Source organism: Lycorma delicatula, chromosome 1, assembly GCF_047948215.1.
Source record: "Lycorma delicatula isolate Av1 chromosome 1, ASM4794821v1, whole genome shotgun sequence".
NCBI classification, from domain to species: Eukaryota; Metazoa; Arthropoda; class Insecta; order Hemiptera; family Fulgoridae; genus Lycorma; species Lycorma delicatula.
This window is the reverse complement of record NC_134455.1, coordinates 21,413,400-21,436,058: the sequence shown is the minus strand read 5'-3', so window position 1 is coordinate 21,436,058 and position 22,659 is coordinate 21,413,400. Positions and strand designations below refer to the sequence as shown.

Genomic DNA, 22,659 nt, shown 5'->3' with positions numbered 1-22,659 from the left:
ATTTGAGCTATATTTATAAACACGTGTTGTAATGGGTGTTAATATTGTTGATATGTTTGTAGTAATAAATATCATCATTAAATAATAGGCCCATACCCAACAAATTATAATAATTTATTAATAGCTTAGACAATGCGCAATCATAGAATAGCTAAGTAATTTTTTTTTTGGCTTTGTTGACTAATATTCATCACTAATGTTTACTTTTCATTTTCAGTAAACTGATTAGTTCAATTCTTGGCATGTTACGGTAAGAATGATATAGTTGTTTCTTTCTATAACGTCTGGCGAGTTAGTTAAATGTTTTGTATATTTCAATAGATTCGTACATTTTTTTGCCTTTTTGTAAGAGGATTGTTTTTTATGCAATGTCAGAATTAAAATCCATAGTTAAGAATAAAAAGCTTCATAGTCAAGCTCGTGAAATAACTAATAATGTATTCGACTTTATGACGAAAGAAGTTATAAAGTTAGGAAAATTAGATGACAAACATTTAATAGCATTCGAAAAGGTGAAGAAATAACCGCTGCAGCTTGTACGATTTAAAAATTACAAATTCAAAAATTTTGAAAAGAAAAGTAGGATCTTCTTATATCTAAATCGCAGCTGTGTTCATTCAGCATACCAAAAAAGTATAAACAACATTCAAAACCAGTTAGTGGATTAGACAGTCTTGATCAAGGCGTTCTAAGAAGAACAATTAACCAGTTTCATGCAAAATATAATGAACTCCCTACAATAAATAAATTACGTGAAGAACTTCAGAAGTGTATTCAATTTAAAGATTCTAAAACTACATTAGCAGCTATCCTGAAAGAGTTAGGGTTTAACTGGTGTAAAACTGATATACAGGAAACTTTTGATTGAGAAAGAAGATATCCAGTGAAAGAGGATAAAATATTTTTAAAAAATGATCGATTGCAGAAAAGAAAATTCTTCAGTTGTTTATTTAGATGAAACGTATATTTTATGTCTCATTTGATGACAAAATCGTGGTTGGATGACAGTGGTGCAGGAGTAAAAGTATATATTAATAAAGATGATCGATTAGCCATAATCCACACTGGAGGAGAAATGGGGTTTATTCCGAATGCGATGTTAACTTGGAATATGAGTTCAAAAAGTGGTGACTATCACGATAACATTAAGTACTACAATTTCATGAAGTATCTGAAAAATTAATTTGTGGTCTTCCCTCCCCAACTAGTCAGTGGTTGTTATTGATAATGCGACATACTACAATTCATTCAAGAGAAGCCTCCAAATTCAAATGATACGAAACGTTGCACAATTAATTGGTTAGAAAAGAACAATATTCCATTTAATAAACAATTTTAAGTATGATATAATTAAATCACAAAGAAATTCAAATATAAAGTACCATTTTGATGAAGTATTAAAATAACATAAGCATCAGGTTCTACGACTTTCACCTTACCATTCTGATTTAAATCCGATCAAGATGATTTTTTCGGCTCTGAAAAGATATGTTGGAGTAATAATATAACATTTTTGTCAGATATTAATAAAATCAGATGAGGAAAAAACGAATGAAATAAATTAGGAAGATTAGAAACCATATTGCGAACATGTAAAAAAAGCTAAAACTGAACAGAAGATGGAACCGTTAATAAATGAAATGATGGATAAATTTATCATATATCTTGATAGTGGTAGTAAAAGTGACTGTTTGGATGAAAACAGAGAACATGGTTGCATAACTTGCACAGGAATTGGACATATAATGCAAATTTCAAGTAAGTATTAATAATAATAGTACAATCAACAATGAAAACAATCGTACAAAAAAAATTCTGAAGATCTAGTTACCGATACTGAGACAGAAAGGAAGTACATACATACTGATGAATATGTAACACCAGATGAACTGTTGGGTGTTGCTTGTTATAAGTTGTTTACATGTATATTATTTAAATAAGGTTAAAAAGTTAGTGATCTATAAAATAATAAGACAACACAAATAAGTAAACTTTTAGTTTCATTATCTGTTAATGAATTCTTCCATTTATGTATAACAAAAACTCTGCATGTTTTTCTGTATTCCTGGTTAATTCATTTTGTTTTGTATTTACATTACATTAAATTCTCTTTAATTTATTTTTATAAATTACCCAAAAATTAACTGGTTTTACTTTTATCATTTATTACAAAAATTTTATTCTGTACTCCAATTAGATAACCTAAGTATTGTGATAAACTATGTAAATAATTTCATTTAAAACTCAAAATAATAAATTTTGAAACAAACAAAAGAGAAAAAAATTTAATTATTGAAAGTTAAAATATTTAGAAAAAAATTTGAATACAGGCTTTAACCTAGCCTCTGAAAAAAAAGTCAAATTGTAAACTTTCTACTTTAATGGATCAAATAAAAATGGAAAAATGGGAATACTTTTAAAAACATCTTAATTTTTTTTTACCTTTTACATAAAAACTGCATTCGGGTACGAAGTTCAGTATTACAAGGCAGAAATATATATATGTGTATAAATATGCTACTTAGCAAATGTGCATGCAAGAGTATGAAAGCACTGGTGCATTAATCACAAAGTCTGCTTTTTATAATCAGTGACTTTAATACATTTTTATATTTGACTGTAATTTTTCAATTTTTACTCTTGTAATACTCTATTTTTTCCAAAGTATCTTTACAATGTTGACCAGAAAACTTCACAGCATTGTATAACTGATTATTTTCATTACTTTGACATACACCTCACTTTCACATATAAAAAAACAGCTTCCAGGATATAGATTAAAGGCACAGTTAGCAATTTTCTGGCAATATATGAGTATAGTTATCTACAACATTTTCTATCTTTAACAAGAAAATCTGATGGCTTCAGTCTTAAAAGTAAAATAAATATGATAATGGGTAGCAAGTTGTGTTTGTTTCAAACAAAACGACTATTTTTTAAACAATTTTGAAATGTACCACTTAATTACAGTTACTTTCTGATATTCACTCACTGTGGTGATGCACCGTACTACTCCTACTTTAGTCATGAGGTTAAATATTGGGATTGTCCAGAAAGCATCAAATTTCATCTGATGGTAGAATTATGAACTAATCCAACTTCTTCAAATGATTTTTCTATGAAGACAAGTACAATGGGTACAATTGTTAACATTTTCAGTTAAACAAAAACATTACATAGTCATAACAGTAATTTGAAGGCATTGGATTTAGCTAATTCATACAATTTCTTCATTGTACCATAATCCTTAGTTTCACTAAATCAAAAAATACAGCAGCTCAGTGTTTTCTCATAATAAAGTTAAATAAATTTACCTTTAAAGGCAAAGGTAAAAATGCCATTAAATAATGTGTCATTCTCCAAATCAACCAATCAGATGTGCAATCAGATGAAAATGACAATGGTCACTGCTTGATAGATTTTATTAAGACAAATCTCTATGCAAGAGTAATGAATCTTAACATTGGTTTTTAATTTACCTGTGTTAGGATTTGCTTTCTAAACTAATGTGTAATATCTATGTTTCTCAATACATTAACTAATCTTTGTGTCTGAAGATTATTAGACCTATAAAAAAGGTAAATGGAGCAATTTTAATTAGGCAATGGATCTGAAATGTTCAATAAATACATATATAATACAGAATTGACCACTAACATCTGAGTTCTAGTTTTAAAAAGGGAATTTCTGATTCAGCAGGCTAGAAGGACTGCCCACTTGGTAAACTGTAATATTTTGGAATATTGGAGTTCAGTTAGCAACAGCGTATTGGCCTATACATGATTATACTGCTGCAATTAAGTTATTTAATCCAAGTTTAAAGACTGTTCAAATTTCACATTCAGTTTAACCTATGCAACTCACCATCTTAAAGTAGTATTTATTTTTGGGGATGTCAAAGTTTGAGAGAGAAGTTCTGTTTAAACAAAACCTCCAAGTAGCATAGATCTGTTTGTAATGAGGAAAATGTGTTATATGCAGTCACTCAAAGTAGAAGGACCAATTGTAAAGCATGGTGCGAACCTGTCAAGTCATGTTTCTAGGATTCTTAAACAGTTAAATTTTCATTCTTACAAAATTATGGTAAATAATTTATTAACAAACAATTTTAAGCAAAAAAGACTTGAAAACTGTAAAATTTTACTTAATTTGTTTCAAAATCATCCTAAAATATTTAATAATTTGTTTTGTTCTGATGAAGAACATTTTCAACTTGTGGTTTAATAAGCAGAAGTGTGCTACGTAGCAGTTGAAAATCCTCTGGAACTTCATCAGTGTCTTGACACAGTCCCAGGTTAGCTGTTTAATATATTTTGTCACCATTTTGCAAACTGGGCATGTTTCTCTGATGAATGAAAAACAGTATCAGCATATGGGAAACAGATTCAATAACTTCAAATTACTACTTAGACAGTTAATTTTTTGGGTTCCAAATTCTGTGTCATGACTAATCAAGACAATTTGTGGGGCTACAGCTCAACTTCATTATTTGTTGATGTGAATTCTTCTTCTCCTTCAGACTTCTTTTTAAAGAATTACCTAAAAAAGTGCTGTATATACAACAAGATCAGCTACATTAAATAATCTTAATAAGAGAGTGTGATAACAACATAATGAACATTCCCCAAGATTTACTAGAGCATGAATGTAAAGTTTTTAATTTTAATTCTGGTAGTTTGTGCAGTGTAATTGAGATTATTTGACATAATTTTCAAGAAGTAAGACATATTACTTTTTATTTATTTATTTATTTTTTTAAATCTCCCTTTTTATTCTGTTAAAGTTTCATTAATACAAAACAGTGTTCTTTTATTTTATAAATATAAAATATGCAAATTTTTTTTAATGCTTTTATTTACAATCACATCAACAATTATAGTCATTAGCGATTACAGTAACAGGTATCACGTAGTATTATATAAAACAAAGAAATTAACAATAAAGAAACAGGAACAATAAAGAATAAACATAGACAAATGACAACAATAAATACAAAATAAAATTCATAAATCAGACAAAAATCACTAAATCATATTTTTCATTCCACTGTAGAAGAAGAACCGCAACAGATATTTTATACCTTCGTTCTGTATAATAGAAATTTTATATCTGAATCCAGGTCTAAGTTTTGTCTTTGTTCCAAAGATTGGGCAATCAAAGAGCAGGTGATGCATGGACTATGTGACCTTGCAACCCTCACAGATCTAGATAAATGACCTATCTAGAGAATTGTGAAGATTTATCCCAGTAAAACACTTTGTTCCTATATGCTAGTTCTATATTGGAAACTCTGAAATTGTCTCCAATTCCTCATTAAGTAATCATGTACTTAATTATTTATAATAAATAAAAATCTATTTAAATGAACAAAGTATATTTTAACTATCAACTTTGTAAATATGGATGGTTAGAATGGCTAAAGATAAATATGAGGCATCCCAATTTCTTTGTTTTAGGATAAAAATGACCTGACTACTTTTCTTTTAATATATTAAAATTTCTAATTTATGATCTCAACCTCCCTCAGAATTTAATATCATATCTTATCATTGACAAGAAAAACACTAGTTTACTATGTTCAGAAAAGCAGTGTTGGCTGTAAGACAAGTGGCTTTATTGTCAAATTAAATATTTTTCTTTTTGTTGTATATTGAAAACCCAATCAAAATGTTAGTCAGCATAATGCTCAGGAATTTCAGCATAATGCTCAGGAAGCTTCATTGTGAACTAAAGAAGAGACATTATAAAGAATTTCCATTCATTAATTTTACATCAAGATTTACTAATTCTTCACATTTTAAAAAATGAATTTGAATTGTAGAATATCTTAACAAGATTTATTTTGTTAAGATCTAAAATGAGCTAGTGCTGATTTATGTAAAATCAAAGAAAGTTTTTTTAATAGGTTTTTAAATTAAATATTTACTTAATATTTATCTTTGTTTTTTTATTTTTGTGATTATTAACTGAAAATCTATTTAAAAAAAAAGAAAATGTTATCACTATAAATAGTAGTAGAGTTATTTGGAAGATCATTAATACAACAAAAAAAAAAGAAGTAGTGAGTCCATAATTTAAATTTAAAGGTTCAGTCTGAAAAATTCAAAACACTTTCACCTGAGAAACAAAAACACCTTGACATTTGTTCATCAAGAATAATTTAATACATACTTTGTATGTATTAATTTAAGATAATAATTCTGTAATTTTTTTAATAAAACACTGTGATTTACACAATTAAACATCTTTCAATCATTTAAAAATCTTAAACTTATTCTCATCAGATTCCGTGGAGATTGTCAATCAATTTCTCATTTCAAATTCTGTTCTGTTCATCCACTTTATTCCACATTATTCTTTAACATGAAAGCATGTGACCTTTCAATGAAAGTATACTCCAAAATTTTGGAAGTGGGAGATAAAATGGTATTTAGCTTTACAATTCTTAGATTCAGTTTTAACTCTATTTTTATGAATAGGAATAATCTTACCGTAAATGTGACACGATGAAAAATTCCAGAAGTCAGTAATACGTTGCACAAATAAATCAATGAGACAATTATTAAATATTTGATAAGTTTAAAGAGTTCATCAAAACCAATTGTCTTATAAACTAAATGATTATAATTTTACATAATTCTTCAGTAGAAATTTAATTTGTAAAAAAATATTTACTTACCTGTTTAATTTTTGTACAGCAATTCATCAGATATATTACAAAATCATTAACAGTTATAACAAAAAAAAATTGAATTAACAATTTTTATTTTGATGTTTAATTACTCTTTTTTTTACATTTTAACTTAAAATTTTTCTCCTCTTTCTTCTTTCATTTTTCTCAGAATTTATCTAGCATGTTGTTTTGGAAACATTTCTTAGAGGAAAAGAATTTATTTACACTTCCTTTTTTTACTGACTAAGAACATTTATACATCTTAAAATATTTGAAACATTCATATTCATTTGAAAGTTTGGAATTCTTTAAATTATTAAATATCAAACAACTCTTTTCAAAATAATGGAATTGATTCTTTCACATGAACCTTTGATCTAATTAGAGACATCTTCTTAGTGGAGTTACTCTAATGCAATTGTTAACAGCAGCTTCTTAAAAAGGTTAGAAAACAGAAGTATATAACATAATAATGTATTCTGATTTATAATTGTTTGTTTAATATATTGTTTTTATCAAATTCAGTGTTTGTAAATTTCATATCATTCAAGGTTGTTGAGATTTTGGTTTTTATATGCTGCAAGGCTGCAAGACAAATTTGTATATTATGGACTTTTACATTTTTTTGTATGTTTTGTTTCTATGAAATTTTCTCCAGAGTTTCATTTTGCCAGGGTGTGTGAAGAACTTATATGTATTCATTTACCTGTGAATCATTTGTACCCAATTATTTCAGTATCATATTCCGTGCAATCACTGCAGTTTTTATTTTCATATATCTGGGTTTTTATATTTGTCGCTGTGTATTTTTTTAATATTCTATAAGATTTTGTGTATGTTGTTAGTTATTTTAAACCAACACATTTGTCTTCTTCCCTGAAAATGTTTTTTATTCCTTTATATCTCTAATGAGTAAATACCTGTGCTAAATGGTTATTGAAACAATTTAGAAAACAATATTACACTGTGTGAGACTGTTTACAATAGTTTCACATGAAATCTAAACCTAGTTGGTCATTTCAGTTATCAGTCATCATCAGTAGACTCTGTGGAAAAAGTATAAATAAAAAATTCAATAAACATTTTTAAAAAATAATATTTTTGCCTAAAAATTATATTATCTCTGTAATATTTACCATTTAATTTTACATTTTTATATATATATTTTTTTAAAATTTATTTTACTTTTTTGTAGGTTTATAGTACACATACGACCAACATTTGATGATCTTGAGGTGTCACACTCTGCACTTAAACTTGGCCTTAATATGAAACAAATACCTGTAGCTTCATTGACACATTTAGAACCTAGTACTGAACTAATGTTTAGAAATATTAAGGTGTTGTATTAAAAATATATTTATATTTAGATCTTTTACCATTTTTTTTTCTGTAAGGAAATATGAAAGAAATGACAACACAAAAATATCAGGCTGATATACAAGCATTCTTTCATGGATCAGTTTAGAACTGAGATAGAATAGTGAAATGTAGTGTAATCTTTAAGTGAATGTTTAGTCTTGGTTATAGAGTATTTTTATCAAGAATACCCTGTTATGTTCTGTGATATTAAAAACCAATCAGCTTGCTAAGACATTGAAATTTGTGTAACTGCAAAATTCCTTAGTAACCATGCATTTTCTGATGGATACTGATGTTAATTTTATTTTATAATGAGCAAATAAACTTAAACATAATTTGTAATCCTTAAGAAAATGAAATGTATAAAGGCTCTTCTGTTTCAACTGAAAAACCAATGTCACACCACTGTCTAGAAGAGAAAATTAGATAAGATTTTGGTTCGGGGAGTTTCGTTTATGTACAATGATAAAATAACTTGAAAGCCAGTTATAGGATAGAATATAAAAGTTCAAAAACTTATTTTAGTATAGTTTGCAAAGAGTAGAGGAAAGTATCCAGTAGAAGAAAAATATTAGGTCTAAATTAAAGAAGAGGAAAAAATGTTAAATGAAGGAATTGCCACAACCAGTTTCAGAGGGTGGATGGCTTAATACAGTAGTAATCAATGTGGTTCAACTTCAGGGTGTTTTATGAGTAATTTAATTTTATTATGATGTTTTTGTTTTATTTGAAACTTTTATAAGATTGGAGGATGTTAAAAAATGGAATTTTAAAATTTGTTAAATTGGAATGTCAGAAAATTACAGAATCGAGGGGCAAAAAAGAATCAGTTAATTGGTTTTAATTCAAATTACAAACATGTAATTAAAAGGGTAAAATTAGAAACAGATTGATATAAAAAAATATGTAGAAATTAATACAAAATTTTAACTAAAAATATAAAGCAAACTATTTTGAATGAGCGTAACCAATCCTGTGTATGAATATATTTAAGTAGAATTCCTAGTAGGAGAAATATTTTTGAACATTTATGAAGTTTTTGGCTGAGTACAGGCATAAACAAAATTACATTTTTGTGAACAACTGGAGAGGAAGTGATAATTTTAAATAGTAAGTTGAAGGATGACATGAAGGATGAGTTTACTTTTACGATTGAGAGGGTGATGATTGAATAGATTTGTGTTGTGGCTTATTTTAAAAAAAGTTAAAAGTAATTCTAAAATTTTTGTCTAATGACTTATGATAGAGTTTTTATTGTTTGTAGAAAATCGAATCACAAATTATAGTATTTTCGCAATACTACCAAAATCATTATAGAGTAAAATTGAATGAGGGTTTTGAAGAAAAGCTTTTAAACAATTGAGGGATTATAAATTTGGTACTGGGAGATAGTGTAAATGTTAAAGTTATTGAATAATTTAATAAATCAAAGAGTTTCTAATAAAATACTGCAATCTACACCATCAAAGTGAAAATACTGGTAAATGTATTTTAGTATAAGATGAGAGTATGTATATGCGTTTCATTAAAATTATATAGAAGAACCTACTCAAATACTATTGGAACAAATGCTTTCTTTATCTGTGAATTAACAAATCTAACCACATTATGAATCTTAAATCTTTTCAATTTATGTCTGTCACATGAATGTTTATGAATAGTTATATAAATGTTTATAATAGTAATAAAAACATTTATGAATGTAGAGTTAAATACGATAAAATTTGTTGAAATTATTTTATGTCCTCTGATATACATCTTATAATTTTACAAACAAAATAAAAGATGAATGGTAATCATATTTGGAAATTTATTATGCGTTTGTTGGGGGTTTATTGTATTGAGTAAACTCTTGTGTTAGTTTTGTGTTCTTTCTTTACATTTATTTTTAAACATTTAAAAAATTATTTTTTAGAATAGTTATTTACAGCTACTTGATATTTTTTTTCAGTTCATCTTACAGGTATCTATTACTTGCTCATTTTTGTTCACTATTGTCTGTAAGCCTGTTCCACTACTTAAAATATTTTTAATTGATTTTTTATGGGGTGTGAATGAATGAATACTATCCTAATTATTTGCCCTCAAATAAATAGAATTGCACTCAGCTGACTAATATTTGTAGATCATTGCATCAACAATTTAAACTAGTTCACAGAATTTGCAAGTATACAGAGCTTACGAATTAGTGTACACAGAATTTATGGGTATCTCAAATACCATAAATTCTGTCTACATAATCATTCTATTCCTTGGTTGATATCTATAACTTTTTATGTCTTTAAAATTCTTCAAACTCATTTCTGAATTATAATGAGACAAAATTTACTGTTACTATTAATTTTCAATAGTGAACCTTTAACTCCTCCAGTAACTACCTTTAATTAAGTTATTACTTAATTTAGTTTAAAAATTTAACAACTGATTGTTTCTATGCAGGATGAATTAAATCAGCTGAAAGAACAAATTTTAGTTGAAAAACTTTTGAGTGGTTCAAGTGAAGTACAAAATTGTAACTTTTCTCAAGCACAATTAGCGCATTTGGAAAGACTGGCTGCAGCTTATTTACAAGGATGGTCTTCTGAGGTCAATGTTCTGGGAAATAATGAACACGTTATTACCTTAAAAGTCTTCAAAGAAATGTTTTCAAAGTAAGACTCTTATAACTAAGTTTTAGTACTAATAAATGTTACAATTTGCCAAACTTATATACATCAATATCTAAACCATTTTTGGGATAGCTGTTACTGTATAAAATTTGAACATAAACAATTGAAATTATTTGACATATCTTTTGTGATTTGTATTATTAGTGATTAATAACTACTGATGAACAGAGATAGTCATTACTTACAAAATTATGGACTAATTTTTATAATATGTAAATGAAGCTATGTATTTTTAAAATCGTTTAATGTAGCTAAGGTACTTGATCTTAGATTTTGGAAAAATCCTTTTGTCTGCTGCTGTAAAAAACAGTAACTCAAGCTAAATATTTTATTCTGATTGTTACATAATATTATACAATGTCAGTTAAAAAGAACATAGCCTACATCACATTTCTGCAATGTTTCAAGAGAAAAAAAGACTATTCTAAAACTTAACTTAAATTTTTTTTACTAATTTTTTTTAATTTAATTTTTATGGGATATACGCAATACTTTAACTGTAGGAGAATAGTTTCTTCGTAGCTTTTGTCTACTGGGTAATCTGGCTAGGTAGGGAAATCCTCTTGGTGTCTTAATGTTATTCTTTTTTTTACTTAGAGCTGTGGCAGTTACTAAGTGTACTCTGCACACTCCAGGACATGCGACCCTTGATGAAAAACTACTGTATTATTGTTCTGTTGTTTTGCCTTTTTCATATGATAATGTAAAAGTTTGTTAGACAAAATGCTATTTCTATTTGAATAACTGCAACCAAAAATAACTGGCTTTAATTCATTTTCAAGAATCTTTCTTAAATTGTCATAAACAAGGTTTCAAAGGAAGATGCACATACATTTCTCTATGTCTCACTAATCCCATCCCATTAATAACTCATAACATCATGATTATAATGGTTGTGCATTGTGAAATCATGTAATAATAATCTGTGAGTTGTGATATTAATTAAAATTTAGGTTCTAAGTCTCTAAGATCCCTTGTATTCTTGAAGCCCTTATGAGACTGGAGTTTTGGAAGTTTTCTGAATAAATCTTTAAGAAAATTAATATCATTTCCTTTCTTGTGTCTCCTTCTTTGAGATGGGAGAGTTACTGCCACTTTAATTCGTAATGTCACAGTCACCATTATGGTATTACTGCGTTGAATTTCTGCAGGTTTTCCCATTTCCATCTAAACAGAGTAGATAGTCTAATTCTTTATTTTTAGAGTGTTGAGGAACTTGTAGATAATATTTTAATGTTTCATTTATTTTTTAGTTTCATCTTCTTTATTTCCTCAGTGGAAATTAGTGCTTTCCCTCCCATATTGACTACAAAATTTTTCACACATACCCTACCTCATATAATTCCAATATTAACAGAAAAAATTGTCCTGCTCTTTTGCAGTTATATTAGGACATGCTCAACTTTGATTTTTTAACAAAATATTAGATGCAGCATGGAGAAATCTATGAGCTACTTCTCTACCAGTATATTTAAATCCAATGTTAGTTTTTATAAAGTTCTTCTTTTGGCCTCTTTTTTCATTTTTCTCTATCATTTGTCCTTAGCTTACCCTGATTTTTTTCTCTTCAATTATTTTCAATTTTGCTATTGTTTTTTTGATTATTTTCTGTTCAAATATTCTGTTCTTTATTACAGAATAAAATATAATTAGTTAGAAATTTAAAACAATGAATGATATAAAAATGGTTTTATGTTAGAGTTCTATTAGTGGAATGTTGCAATGGAGTCTAAAAAATTGTTATCTTTCAGAGAAAATAAACAATATGAAAAAATACTGAAAGAATTGCAGCAGCAGCAGCAGCAGCAGCAGCAACAACAACATATGGAACTTGATCGCAAAAGTAGAGCAAATCGTACATCAAAAATTTTCAAGGCAGATTCATTTGATTCGGACAGAATATCATTTGTCAAAGGTTGGTGGTTTAAAATGAATTTGAAGAAGTAAGATTATAAAATGCATAACTTATTCATTAGTAACTTTTGATCACATTTGAGACATTCTGTTTGTGTGGCAAGATTGTTTACTTTTCATGAGAGCTGGTATAGAATAATTGATTTTATTTTAATTGTAAAATCTTCCTCCCTCTGGTTATCAGTAAATATAGTTTAATGTATGCTTATCAGTCTATTGTATATTATATTTATGAATTAATTTTTTTATTGGTAATTTTTAAGGCAAAGTTTTAATTTCAACATAAGCTTTCTGGTAGTTATATTTATATAAACTGCATGATATTGAAGAAAACGAATTAATTAATTATTGAGAAATAGCAGTTGTAGAATATTTATCACAAGTCTTTTTTGCATAAGATTATAGGTCAATGAACTGTCAAAAGTTTAAATGAAAACTCCATAAATTAGCTATGGAGTAACTCAATCTAAATTTTTAAAATAAATATTAATTAATATTTTTGAATCTTCTACAAAGAAGATTCATTGATTAGGCTGATATTTTTTAATTAATGATGGTTAGCTAAAAGGGCCATAAAAAAAATTTTGTGCACAAAATAAATCTGAATTAATTACAAAAGAATTAAAAACCTTTACTAAAACAGTAGATTATTTTTAATGTTAAATAATTTAATATACAAATTCTCTATTGATTTTAGCCATATTAATATATTGTTGTGTTAACTCACACAATTTGTGCATTTATTTTACCATTTAAATTAAAATACACAGTGTGTGTAAATTATACAAGAAATTTTAACTAATCTTTTAGTTTTACACAATTTACATAAAAATTAATTGAAAAGAACAAAATACATGTTTAATGAAATGGATATTTATAAAGAATGTTTTATACTGAATTATACTAATAAAAATATAATAAAATTATCAAATTTTTAAATAAAACTATCATTATTTTTAAAACATATTTTGTAACCTTTAAGGTAATCTACTATTTAGGATGTAAAAACAATTCAAATAAACAGAAATTTTGAATTAACTTCATTTACTTGCATTTTATTGCAAAAAAATATTAATAATAAAATGTGTTTCACTTAAACAATGTTACTTTTACTAATGACTGACTAACAACAATTTAAGCTTCAGTTTCATTTACATATATAAGCCAAAATACATTATCTTTTGTTTAATTCAACCCAATTCAAAAGAATGCCTAAAATGTTTAATTGCTGTCATTAGAGATTTAATGCTTCAAGACTACAGAATCCACTGGCACATTATTTTCTCACTTGTTAAATTTTTTTATCACTGCTTGTGTTTCATTTAATATGAATTCTAAGAAATACATTATAAGAACTCTGCCGATCTCTGTGGCAAAGTGGTAGTGTCTCAGCCTTTCATTTGGAGGTCCCAAGTTTAAAACTTGGTTAGTCATAGCATTATTCATATGCTACAAAAATTTCATTTCCACCCCACACACATGTTTCAAGCTTATGTGACACGATCATGAAGCAAAATATATATATATACAAACTTTTATTTATTATAAGCAGCATCAAACTCCTCATAATTTCTGTGGCCTTAAAATTTCAACATTGATTTTATGAAGTGCTATTCTTTGCTAGTTAACTTTGGCTGCATTAATATCAAGATAAGATAGATAAAATGAAGACTTTTCATTTTTTAAGCGTCATTTGTGGCATGCCACTAAACTGACTTGATTTCATTCATAGTATATAATAAGTTGAAGTATTTTACCAGTTTTACTAGAAACCAAAAAAAGATCAGTAGCAAGTTTTTCTGATGTACAAGCTCATAAATTAAAAAAAACAATATTGCTGTACTAATCAAAGATATATTAATATCCAGCAGAAAAATTGTGGCCACTCTAGACCCAGTTTCTTTCAATGTTTCAGTGATTTTTGGCATAGTAGAAATATTACTGGGTATTATTATGGATTATTTTTTAAAAAAATATTTTATTAACTACTCAGAGCTCATATTGAACCAGCTGTAATGATAAAAAATGTTTTAAAACATAATGTAAAAATATATCAATATAACATTGTTTTTAAAAATCAAATCTTTTCTTCATTGGTGAAAAAGCTAAGTTTTAAATTTTCCACTGTGTAAGCTGATGAAACTAGTATTGACATTCAATAATTGCACATTTTTTCTAAACAATGTTTCTGCAACATAATCAAAAATGATTTGGAAGATCACAAAATTTGTTACCAAGTTTTGTATTTCCAATTAAATTATTACTCAACAATAGACAACGAAATAGCACACTCATTCTTGACTATCCTACCGCAATGTGATGTTGATATTGCCTATGTAAGACTATATGCTCAATGACATTTGAATTATAATTTGAATGTAAGATTACAAGGAGCAACTGCAACGAACAGGAACTACAAATAAATGTTCATTAGATTAAATGACCCAATAACAATTTATCTTTGCCTCAAAATTGTTTTGTGTAATTGAAAAGTAAATGGATTTTTTTTTCTATAATACTAATATGTACTGCAAAAAAGGTAATTTTCTTTCTCTTACCAGAATCAGAGAACAAAGTCTGAAACAATTAAATTCAATAATTTTATTGATATAACAATTTCTCTTACCCATGTGGGTGAAGAGAAATGATGCTATTTTTGTTATTGTGGAGGTGTTCCAATGAAAAAAACTTAGGAAGCAGTTGTAAACTTTATTAGAAGTTTATGTCTCAGGTTGATGCAGTTTACTTGAAGGAAACTCTATACGTTATATCTCACCATTATTAATTTAGTTCATTTTTGTTATATTTCATTCTACATCTGTTCAGTAATTGAATTTCTCATGTGTTTTTTTTATATCTTAACTACAGTTAATGAATCTTTTATAAAACTATTGAGTTTTCCTACAATTTAAACATTTTTCCTAATTTTGATATAAATTTAACAAGGCCTTCTCAAGGCCTTCCTTCTTAATTAGCGGTCTTAAATCATTGAATTTTTAGCTGCTTCTCTCTTTGCTAACTTAAGTCTAATCCAGTGTTGTAAATTAACAAATCAAATTAGTTGGTTTAGTCTACACTGCATTTTTTAATTAAATAATTATTTGAGATGTATACTTGTCTTGTGTAATAAATACTGTCAAAATAAATGTGTCAGATTTTGATTACAAAATTGATGAATAAATAATGTCCCAGAATAAATCAAACAAACCAGGAAAATAAACTCCTATAATGGTCTTACATTTAATTAAGAATTAATTAATTCAATATGTTTTTACTCCTATTTTGCAGGTAAACAAAATTCTAAAGATGTTTCTAAAAAAACCAGATTATCTAGTAAGTCACCAGCAGTACAGCCATCTAAAGTTCCTCCATTACCACCGACCACTTTATCAATAGATAAAGATATGACCAATGATGATGGTAACATATCTTTAAACACTGCACCAGAAATAAGCCAAAAGAAGGTTTGGGAAGAATTTTTAGCTGAACAAAATATCAACCTCAAGTATTTAGAAGAATTGACTAATTCTGTTAAAAAGAAGAAAATGTGAGTTCAGAGAAGATTTATTGCTTATACTTGTATGTTGTACAAACAGTATCAAAATTATAAACTTTTGAATACAGACTGCCATTGTTGCTTTAACAGACTATTCACTGAAAGTTAAAAATTAACTTCTGATAAGTTTTTCATTAGAATATTTTTTTTTACTTGATTCCAGAATATTCATCTGAGTTAAAGAGAAAAATCAACATTTATAAATTTGTTCAAATCAGAGTATTTAAAGTAAAAAAATTTGGGAAAGAATTGCCCCAAATATTTGAGTTTTCGTATAGTATTTTCCATTGTATTTATGATTTATATACTATTATATACAGAGGAAAAGGGTTTCTGTTTGTTTGGGATAAACAAAAAAGCCACTCCATCTATCGCAACCAAACTTTTACTCATGTTTCTTTGCACAACTGAGAAGGTTTATAGATAATAAACTATGAACTGTGAGCCTCTATCATTGTGTGAACTAAGTTTCAACTGAATGATTCGAATCAATTGAATGACTAATATTAAAAAATAACAGAACTAAATTTATGTTAAAATAATATTAAATGCATTTAAAAAATTTCTGTTTTGCAATAATAGGCTTCCTTTAGGGACTGCGTGAGAGGTTAGAGTGGTGAGAGCATCTCATAGGAGACTAGACTGATAATCACCATCAACTGGTAACAAAAAGAGTGCCCCTGGGGTGCTGTTTTGGAAGGTGCAATTGGGTGTTCTTATAATATCTCTCCTAAAAATAAAAAAACTTCAAACAGGTAATTTGTTAGTAGGTTGAAAGCTAACTTTTGCAAGCATCAGGTATATTCTCGATCTAACAGATCACTAGTTATTCTGAAATATATATATATATATATATATATATATATATATCTATCCTGTGGTCAAATGATTATATATAAATACATGTATCTTGTGGTCAGATGATTTTATGTATATATATATATATATATATATATATATATATAATGGGGAATGCCCACCTGGTATATATATATATATATATATATATATATATATATAGGTGGGCAGGAAAATTGTTTATAGCTTTTTTAATACTTTACCAATTTTCATGAAACAAAAAGCATTTTCTTCCTTACAGTGGTAGAATTTACTTCATGATATCTCATTTAATGTCATTGCCGGTATCAGTGGTGGACCATGGTACAGTGTCTAACTTTGAGTGAGCAGGCTCACTTGGCATCTCAGTATGAAATATGGTCATGGTACAAGTACAGAGATGGTGGCAAAGTGTGAAAGGACCTTGTGCCTCAGTAGATGCAAAGACCATGAGGAATTGCCACTCAAAGTTAATGGACACAGGTTCTGTATCAGATGTTAGGAGAAGCAGTCACCCCTCAACATCCAAGATGGAGGAAAATGTGCAAGTGGATCAGGAAATGTACACTCAAAGTCCTCAGAAATCACAAAAACAAGCATCCTGTGAGGAAGTTTATCACACAAAACCAAAAACTCTTGATGAATTGGAGGAGTGAATTCACCAAGTTCTTGGAAACGTACCGCTGGATTATCTGCAGAAGTCTGTTGCAAACATCCCCATCCGTTTATGAAAACTGGTGGATAATGGTGGTGTTTATGTGGAATTTTAGCAATGCATAACAATTTTACCATTGTAAGGAACAAGATGTTTTTTGTTTCATGAAAATTAGTTAACAATATATATATATATATATATATATATATATATATATATATATATATATTTGTTATGCATTGCACAAGAACCAACCAACCTATTACTTTAAAAGTTGTTGGATATATTCTTGTTAGCTCAGGGAAGGTTTTAAGCCATCGACCATGGCCCTAGCTCCGTTGAAGGTTAAGATATTAAAAATATTCATTATTTCTTCACCCTCAAGGAGGGTGAAATTGTGAATTAGATATTCATTAAGGAAAAAATAGATTAATCTGATTACTTCATTATTAAGCCACCATGGCAAAGAAATAAGTTATGAATTTTTCATTATCAAAGGTGTATGTAATTCAGTTATCATAGTTACTATTATTCTACCCCCAGGTTGGTCTAGTGGTGAACATGTCTTCACAAATCAGCTGATTTTCAAAGTCAAGAGTTCTAAGATTCAAATATTAGCAAAGGCAGTTACTTTTATATGGAATTGAATACTAAATTGTGTGGATATCAGTGTTCTTTGGTGGTTGGGTTTCAATTAACCACATATCTCAGAAATCGTCTACCTGAGACTGTACAAGACTACACTTCATTTACACTCATACACATTATCTTCATTCATCCTCTGAAGTAATCCTGATGGTGGTTCCGGAGGCTAAACAGAAATAAGAAGAAGTTACTATTATTTTATCTTTTATAATTTAGTTTCTTTTTCAGATTTCTATAAAGCCTGAATAATATAATTATTATTTATCAGTATTATTCTCACAACCATGAAGATAACATACAGTGTAGTTGTCTAGGAGGTTGAAGCCCTCTGGATAGATGGGAATGGTGACTGAAGCAAGTTCTGTAGGTGTTCAGGGTGCTGGTCTCCCTGGTAAATTGGAAATTGTGAGCAAACCAAGATCTGCAGCCATGGAGTAGGCCTCTTGGCACCAAGGAGCCCCTGAGTTGGTGCTAGGATTCACTTGGGCTGACCTTAGCCCCATGGTCCAGGTTCTGGTTAGATGGGCCAGCTAGAATATATATTATGTATATTCTTGTAATTTATTTATACTCATATTGTTAATTTCTTAAATTTCTTTAATATTTCTATTATGATGAATTCCTTACAGCCTTTTTGATTTGTTTTTCTACTATCCTGTTTTTCTTTTTTATCTTAGTTTATTGCTCCTTATAACTTGCTCAAACCAAAATGTTGTTTTTCTACAATTGTATGCTGTCACTAACAATTATTTGTTTTCTACTTTAGGATTTCTTCTTTTTATGAAATTAAAGCCTAGTTGAATATTCTTTTGTTCAATGTTCAGGCAATAGTAACTTGCTACCAGGAAAAGGAAAAAGGGATACCGATGTTAAATTTTTTTCTTCACATAGACTGTTGGTGAATAATCACAAATTTCAGCTGAATGCATATATTTTTCCCCTGCCAATAGATTTAGGCACATAAAAATGTTTTTCTTCTTAGTAATTTTGAACATCAGTATTCTTTCAGTTAATTTTTTTCTTTCTCAGAATTTTTCTAAATTTTTATTCAATTAACTAGGTGAAGAGCTTAGGTGAAACATTCGCACTGGGGAAAGTGAACTACAGTTACGAGAAAAATGAAGCCTTACATTCATACTCAATACAAAGTAGCAATGAAATATGTCTTTTTAGTGTTACTTAGTAGCACAGTGTGATTTTCTAGATTGTTTTATTATGATACAGATAAACCTAATAAGAGTTAGACAAGAAAATTGTTTACTGCTTTGGCACTGTACTGTTAATATATTAGCTTTGGATGGAGAACAAAATTTCTCTTCAATTATTTTTTTATTATCATCCCTTGGTGACTTAGCAGTTTATCTTAAATTTAATCCTAAACAGACAAGTATTTTCAACAACATATCTTAACATCTAGTAGGAAGGAAAATAAATTCTTCTAGGGAATAAAGAACTTATGACTGCTTTCTCTAAATAACTTTAATAAAGTATAATAAATTGCTACAAATTCATAATTCTGTTTAAATCCTAAAACAAAAATGCAAAATTCATCAAATGACAGTGCAGAAACAGATTACTACACTATTTCTAGGTTCCTGATTGATTGTTTAAATCATTTCTGTTTAATTTCGTAAATTGTGCAACTATGCTTTATTTTAGAATCACAAATTTCAATAATTGGAATAAATAATTACATATTTTCATTTTTAAATGAAATCTGATTCATTTAAATGAGTAACAATGAAATGATTATATTTTTCTTAACTATTTTCTACTATTTACTTGTCACATATTTAAAATTGAATTAGCTCTTTGTGTTGTAGCAAAAATTTTAGCAATTACAGGTATATTAATTGCATGTCATCATCTTTCTTGATACATCTTATCAAACCCTATAAGTGGATGTCCATATTAAGTCATGGATAAGAATTTAGAGGTTTCAAATGTTTAAATTTTTAAATTACTTTTTGTGCTTTTGATTCTAATTGCGTAAAATAACATTTCTCATTTTAGCTCAACATTTATTTTTAATTTTTACTTTCCTGGTAACATAGCTCTCTCTAGAGCTGTGCTTCAAGAAGAAAAGTATGGTAATCATTTACAAAATGGGGTATGGGTATTTTGTATTTCTCAACATTTCATGACCCAAGGGACCCCAAAAACCAAAAAAAAAGATGAGTGGTAATGTTCGTACATACTTATGTATATACTTATATTGGCATCTTCTTAATAACTTTTGACTGGATAAACCAATTTTTATGAAATTTTTTAAACAGACTTTGTATATGGGGAAATTTCTTGATAAAATTTTGGGGTCAATTTAGGGAGGCTAGATAGCTTTTTGAGGACAATTTTCTCAGAAGTATGCTAACGTAACTTCATTATTTTACATTATTTTACATTATTTATTTTTTTTTAATTTTACCAAACTTTAAAATAATAAGCATCTAGTAATAATTATACAATAAAATGTCGTCATAATTTAATGATATTGGTTCCATAAATATTTAACTGGTTTTCAAATGTTACTGTATTTTTGAGGTATTACTTTACCTTTCACCATGTACTGGAAGTGGACTTTTTCCACCACAAGGCACAGCTGAACACATGTTCCTGGTTATTCAATGAGTGTTTCCTTGTCCATACCTTTGATTTATGTGTAAGATTCTTTTCAAATTACCTAATGTACAAGGGTGTATAGCATATAACCCAAAAGAAAAATCTGGTGTTGTTAAATCAGTAGTCACAATTTCTTGGAGGTGATAAAATGATCAAAGAAATTTTTGGTCAAAGGCATGGTCTCCCATGATGTTTGGGATGTGGGCCCCACCTGTTTAAAGTTCTTGACTTAGTTCAATTTCATTCATTTGTTCAATGAATTCCATGGTGAAATGCAGTGATACCCTGCAGTGTTCACAGTTGCTTAAAAAAAACCTGGACCACTAATCTATCTACTGACATTGCACACCAAAACTAATTTAAAATAAGTACATAGGCTCTTCATGACTGGCGTGTGGATGTTGTGCAACTGAATGCATGTATTCTATGAACTGAATTAGCCAGACAAGTGGAACCAGGTAATTGATGTTATGCCAAGATTTGCAACAATAGTTGCCTGAGACCACTGACAATTTTTCATATTTTTAGCTTCAGCAGATTCTGAAAATTCATTTTCAAATTCTAATTCCAAAATTTAGCCCATCCGGCTGGTCTAGTAATTAACTCATCATTGTAAATCAGTTGAATTTAATAGCTGATTTTTAAAGCTGAAAGTTCTGAGGTTCAAATCCTAAATAAAAGCTAGTTGCTTTTGTATATATTTGAATACTAGACAGTAGACACCAGTGTACTTTGGTGGTTGGGGTACAATTAATCACACGTCTCTGGAATGGTCGGCCTAAGTTTATACAAGATCACAACTAATTTACATGGCACACATATCTTTGTCATCTCATTAGAACATGGGGAGTTGCATACTGTTCACTAATTGAACAGATTGCAATGTACACATTAGGGAAAAAGAAAACAAAAATTCCAAAAAACAAACACGTAACCCCTCTGGTAGTTTAGACAGACAAAGTTTTCTGCTTTGACTCAGCAGACTACCAATCATATGCAACTTGAAAAACCTACATGTTTCTGTCTGGCCGCAAATTTCATCTGGTATGCTCTTTGCATCCCTACAACCAAATTTGTTATCTGGTATTGTTTAAACAAAAGCAACTTTTGTATATATTGCTTCTCGAATCACACTGATAACAGTGTACTTAAAAAATAACAGTGACATTATGGTTAAAAACAAGAAAGAGCAAATAGCTAATATATACCCCATCTTGCAGAACAAAAATGAACAACTGCAAATGAACAACTACTCAAATGAATTAATAAAGAGAATCATGAATTTTATATGAATCACTGTATTATTATTTATACATAGGTACTATGTATTCCATGTAGTTAAGGTTTGGCACAAATAAAAACCATCAACATATTAAAAACAGATTAAATATATTCTAATAACTGATAGTTCAGTGTTGCACATCAATTTAACAAATGTTTTTTATGATATTGATCGGTTTAGTTTTTCTATTAAAAGGCTGTTTCGTTTGATGGAGTAGTATACTACTATAAAATGAAAAAAATTGAAGTTAGAATTAAACAATGAATGATAATAAATACTCTCATTAATGAATGCACGAAGGCTACATCATACATTTGTTTTTAGCCTATTTGTTTAAAATTATGACATTGTAATGGTGGAGTTTATTTGTGTTTTTTTATAGAGCATATGAACTTGCAACTGAGGAATATAATCAAACTAGAATTAATCTTGAACGTAACCGACTGA

At 28.2% G+C, this 22,659-nt stretch overlaps 1 protein-coding gene across 1 annotated transcript in view; it reads left to right on the top strand.

Annotated features, from left to right (window-relative positions):
• Positions 1-16,169, top strand: part of LOC142317429 (kinesin-like protein KIF9) — a 52,656-nt gene extending 36,487 nt beyond the window's left edge. Inside the window, exons 7-10 of the mRNA XM_075353997.1 lie at positions 7,869-8,013; positions 10,475-10,686; positions 11,302-11,417; positions 15,907-16,169. Of these exons, the coding sequence (XP_075210112.1) occupies positions 7,869-8,013; positions 10,475-10,686; positions 11,302-11,417; positions 15,907-16,169 (736 nt within the window). The remainder of the gene's footprint in view (positions 1-7,868; positions 8,014-10,474; positions 10,687-11,301; positions 11,418-15,906) is intronic.
• Positions 16,170-22,659: the final 6,490 nt, after the last annotated feature.